Source organism: Callorhinchus milii, unplaced genomic scaffold, assembly GCF_018977255.1.
Source record: "Callorhinchus milii isolate IMCB2004 unplaced genomic scaffold, IMCB_Cmil_1.0 Scaffold975, whole genome shotgun sequence".
In the NCBI taxonomy this organism is placed as follows: domain Eukaryota; kingdom Metazoa; phylum Chordata; class Chondrichthyes; order Chimaeriformes; family Callorhinchidae; genus Callorhinchus; species Callorhinchus milii.
Genome location: NW_024705716.1, coordinates 1,711 through 7,500, shown reverse-complemented (window position 1 = coordinate 7,500; position 5,790 = coordinate 1,711). Strand labels below are relative to the sequence as shown.

Genomic DNA, 5,790 nt, shown 5'->3' with positions numbered 1-5,790 from the left:
CGCACACACCACACACACACCCCCCCACACATACATACCCACACACACAGACACCCCCCTCCCACACACCCACACACACATACCCCCCACACACCCACACACACATACCCCCACACACATACCCCCCCACACACCCACACACACATACCCACACACATACCCCCCCACACACACAGATACCCCCCCCCCCCCCCACACAGACACACTTATGGGTATAATTAATGTTAAGTTTCTGTCGACAGATTCTCCGATTGTTTCAATCAAGAAATTGGAGGGAAATTCGAGTGTAGTTTTGCACTGTTTGGCCGATGGAAACCCAACTCCGTCCGTCTTCACCTGGAGTGTGTAAGTCAGTGTTTCTGTCACACAGTGTCACACTAACACACACACAGTGTCACACTAACACACACACAGTGTCACACACACACACACAGTGTCCACACTCACACACAGTGTCACACACACACACACAGTGTCACACTAACACACAGTGTCACACACACACACAGTGTCACACTAACACACACACAGTGTCTCACACACACAGTGTCACACACACACAGTGTCACACTAACACACACACAGTGTCACACTAACACACACACACAGTGTCACACTAACTCACACACAGGGAATCACAGGTGTGAGAGGGAGAGGGAGAGAGACTCGGGGATGGAGTGAGAGTGAGAGTGAGAGGGAGAGGGAGAGAGACTCGGGGGAGTGAGGGATGGAGTGAGAGTGAGAGTGAGAGGGAGAGGGAGAGAGACTCAGGGGATGGAGTGAGTGTGAGAGGGAGAGTGAGAGAGACTCGGGGGATGGAGTGAGAGTGAGAGTGAGAGTGAGAGGGAGAGGGAGAGAGACTCGGGGGATGGAGTGAGAGTGAGAGTGAGAGGGAGAGAGACTCGGGGGATGGAGTGAGAGTAAGAGGAGAGGGAGAGAGACTCGGGGGATGGAGTGAGAGTGAGAGTGAGAGAGACTCGGGGATGGAGTGAGAGTGAGAGTGAGTGTGAGAGGGAGAGGGAGAGAGACTCGGGGGATGGAGTGAGTGTGAGAGGGAGAGGGAGAGAGACTCGGGGGATGGAGTGAGTGTGAGAGGGAGAGAGACTCGGGGGATGGAGTGAGAGTGAGAGTGAGAGTGAGAGGGAGAGGGAGAGGGAGAGAGGACTCACGGGGGATGGAGTGAGTGTGAGAGGGAGAGGGAGAGAGACTCGGGGATGGAGTGAGTGTGAGAGGGAGAGGGAGAGGGAGAGAGACTCGGGGATGGAGTGAGAGGGAGAGGGAGAGGGAGAGGGAGAGGGAGAGAGACTCGGGGGATGGAGTGAGAGTGAGAGTGAGAGGCTCCGGGTGTGTGTGTGTGTGTGTGTAGAATTGATGATTTTTCTCGTTTCCGCCGTTGTTATCGCTGATATTTCTCTGTGCTCAGGTTGGGGGGAGATTTACCCAAATCCGTCCGAGTGGATTCTGATCGCGTGTTTCTGAACGCGGTCGATATCTCCGTAAACAGCACCTTCAGGTGTGAGGCCACAAACACAGTCGGACGAGGACAAGCGGACATTCAGGTCCCGATGGTTGTCTGTCCGAAGGAGAATTCTGTGGGAGGTAAAGGTTATCTTATTTTGTGTGTCTTTTGTGTGTGTGTGTGTGTGTGTGTGTCTGTGTCTGTGTGTCTGTGTGTGTGTCTGTGTGTGTGTGTCTGTGTGTGTGTGTGTGTCTGTGTGTGTGTGTGTGTGTGTCTGTGTGTCTGTGTGTGTGTCTGTGTGTGTGTGTGTGTCTGTGTGTGTGTGTCTGTGTGTGTGTGTGTGTCTGTGTGTGTGTGTGTCTGTGTGTCTGTGTGTGTGTGTGTGTCTGTGTGTGTTTGTGTGTGTGTCTGTGTGTGTGTGTGTGTGTGTCTGTGTGTCTGTGTGTGTCTGTGTGTGTGTGTGTGTGTGTGTGTCTGTGTGTGTGTGTCTGTGTGTGTGTGTGTTTGTGTGTGTCTGTGTGTGTTTGTGTGTGTGTCTGTGTGTGTGTGTGTGTTTGTCTGTGTGTCTGTGTGTGTGTCTGTGTGTGTGTGTGTGTGTGTGTGCGCACGTATGTGTCTGTGTGTGTCTGTGTGTTTCTGTAAGTGTGTCTTTGTAAGTATCTGTATGTGTGTGTCTGTATGTTTGTGCGTCTGTATGTGTGTGTGTCTGTTTGCCTGTGTGTCTCTGTATGTGTCTGTATGTGTGTCTGTGTCTTTCTGCGTGTGAGTGTGTGTGAGTATGTGTGCCTGTGTGTGTGACTGTGTTTGTCTGTGTGTGTGTCTGTGAGTGTGTATCTGTGTGTCTGTGTGTGTCATTAATAATGTTAATAATTATTGTTAATTATTAATTATTGTTGTTATTTATTATTGTTGTTATTATTTATTATTGTTGTTATTTATTATTGTTGTTATTATTTATTATTGTTGTTATTTATTATTATTGTTATTTATTATTGTTGTTATTTATTATTATTGTTATTTATTATTATTGTTGTTATTTATTATTGTTGTTATTTATTATTATTGTTATTATTGTTGTTATTATTGTTGTTGTTCAGGTGGATTAACCCCTCATTACCTGTTGTTTATACTGTTACCGGTTGCGGTTGTGCTTCTAATTGTCCTGGTGACCGTCACAGTGCACAGGAACAAGAAAAGTAAGTCACTCACACACGCACCACACACACAACACACAACACACACACACAACACACAGACACACACACACAACACACAACACACACACACAACACACCACACACACACAACACACACAACACACAGACACACACACACACAACACACACACACACACACCACACACACACAACACACACACACACACACACCACACACCACACACAACACACACACACAACACACCACACACACACACACACACAACACACCACACACACACACAACACACACACACACACACCACGACACACCGACACACACGACAAGCTACACATCGACACACACACACACACACACAACCACACACACACGACAACACACACACACACAACACACACAACACACAGACACACACACACAGGCACACACAACACACCACACACACACAACAGCCAACATACACAGACACACACAACACACACACACACACACACACACACACACAACACACCACACAACACACAGACACACACACCACACACACACAACAGCCACACACACACACAACACACACACAACAGCCACACACACAGACACACACAACACACCACACATAACACATCACACACACACACACACGCACACAATACACACACAACACACACACCACACACACAGACACGCTCACCACACACAACACACACACACACATAGACACACACACCACACACAACCCACACACACACAACACACACAACAGCCACACACAGACACACACACACACAACACACACAACACACAGACACACACAACACACACACACAGAGCCGTTCACTCACACACGCACAGCACCTCGCACTCACACGCACACAGCACACACATCACACACACATGTAGCGCTGCTTGCTCACATACACACGCGGGAGAGAGACAGAGAGTGTGAGATCCTAAACACATTTTCCTTTGTGTTTCATTTAACAGCTTCTGCCATCGATGTCCCCCCAGTCCTGGTAACATACACACGCACATACACGCACACACATACACACGCACATACACGCACACACATACACACGCACATACACGCACACACATACACACGCACATACACGCACACACATACACACGCACATACACGCACACACATACACACGCACATACACGCATACACATACACAGGCACATACACGCATACACATACACACGCACATACACGCACACAATACACACGCACATACACTACACACATACACACGCACATACACGCACACACATACACACGCACATACACGCACACACAATTCACACGCACATACACGCACACACATACACACGCACATGCACGCACATATACACACGCACGTACACGCACACGCATACACACGCACATACACGCCACACATACACGCACCACATACACACGCCACACATACACACGCATACCCACCACATACACACGCACATACACGCATACCATACACACCACACACCATACAAACACGCACATACAGAACAACACACCACAACAGACACCCACAAACATACACACAGAAACACAGACACACACTCAGACACACACACGAGTGCACACACGGAAACCCGCCACCGTGATCAGCCGGAGAGATAGAGAGAGCGTGAAAGAGACTGAGAAAGAGAGGGAGCGAGCGGTACACTGAGAGAAACTGAGTGAGAGCGACGGAGAGAGATGGAGAGACAGAGACTGAGTAGAAGGTGACGGGGACACAGAGAGAGAGAGACAGAGCCAGAGATAGAAAGATAGACTGACAGAAAGAGAGAGAAAGAGAGAGTGAACTGAGAGAGACAGATAAACAGAGAGATGGCGAGAGAGAGAGAGAGAGAGAGAGACACAGAGAAAGAGGGAGAGAGAGACACAAACAGAGAGAGGGAGTGAGAGAGAGAAAAAATAATCAGAGAGACAAAGTAAGAGAGAGACAAAAACACAGAGAGGGAGTGTGAGAGAGAGACAGAGAGAGGGAGTGAGAGATAGAGGACCACAAACAGAAATACAGGGTGAGAGAGACACAAAACAGAGAGAGGGTGTGAGAAAGAGACAGATAAACAGAGAGATGGAGAGAGAGAGAGAGAGAGGAGAGAGAGAGAGAGGAAATGGAGGTGACATTTCTGACCATTTTTGTGTGATTTGCTTTGATTGACAGGAGTCAGAATACACGATTTCGGGGCGAGTGAGATTTCAGGCAACGAGTGTTTTTGAGAACGAGACGGAAGCATTTTAATCCCCAAATTACCTTCGAAATGTCTGTGTCCATGTCAGTCCCTGTATCCCTCGCCCCCCACCCCACAGCCCCTGTAGCTCAGGGGTTAGACCCTCGCCCCACACCCACAGCCCTGTAGCTCAGGGTTAGACCCTCGCCCCACCACAGCCCTGTAGCTCAGGGTTAGACCCTCGCCCCACCCACAGCCCTGTAGCTCAGGGTTAGACCCTCGCCTCGCACCCCACAGCCCCTGTAGCTCAGGGGTTAGACCCCTCCCTCGCACCCCACAGCCCCTGTAGCTCAGGGGTTAGACCCCTCGCCCCCCACCCCACAGCCCCTGTAGCTCAGGGGTTAGACCCCTCGCCTCGCACCCCACAGCCCCTGTAGCTCAGGGGGTTTAGACCCCTCGCCTCGCACCCACAGCCCCTGTAGCTCAGGGGTTAGACCCCTCCCCTCGCACCCCACAGCCCCTGTAGCTCAGGGTTAGACCCCTCCCTCGCACCCCACAGCCCCTGTAGCTCAGGGGTTAGACCCCTCCCCTCCACCCCACAGCCCCTGTAGCTCAGGGGTTAGACCCCTCCCCTCGCACCCCACAGCCCCTGTAGCTCAGGGGTTAGACCCCTCGCCCTCGCACCCCACAGCCCCTGTAGCTCAGGGGTTAGACCCCTCGCCTCGCACCCCACAGTCCCCTGTAGCTCAGGGGTTAGACCCCTCGCCTCGCACCCCACAGCCCCTGTAGCTCAGGGGTGAGACCCCTCGCCTCGCACCCCACAGCCCCTGTAGCTCAGGGGTTAGACCCCTCGCCTCGCACCCCACAGCCCCTGTAGCTCAGGGGTTAGACCCCTCGCCTCGCAAGCCAGAGGACCCGGGTTTGATTCCCGGGTGGAACAGGACAGGGCGAAACCTTAGGCAAGTTAC

The 5,790-nt window shown here is 51.2% G+C and overlaps 1 protein-coding gene across 1 annotated transcript in view; it reads left to right on the top strand.

The window, feature by feature from the left end:
• LOC103172433 (nectin-1-like) overlaps positions 1–4,985 on the top strand; it is a 7,708-nt gene extending 2,723 nt beyond the window's left edge. The window contains 5 exon segments of the mRNA XM_042346544.1: positions 243–345; positions 1,424–1,599; positions 2,557–2,655; positions 3,620–3,648; positions 4,816–4,985. Coding sequence (XP_042202478.1) covers positions 243–345; positions 1,424–1,599; positions 2,557–2,655; positions 3,620–3,648; positions 4,816–4,893 — 485 coding nt within the window. The 3' untranslated portion in view covers positions 4,894–4,985.
• The last annotated feature ends 805 nt before the right edge of the window (positions 4,986–5,790 follow it).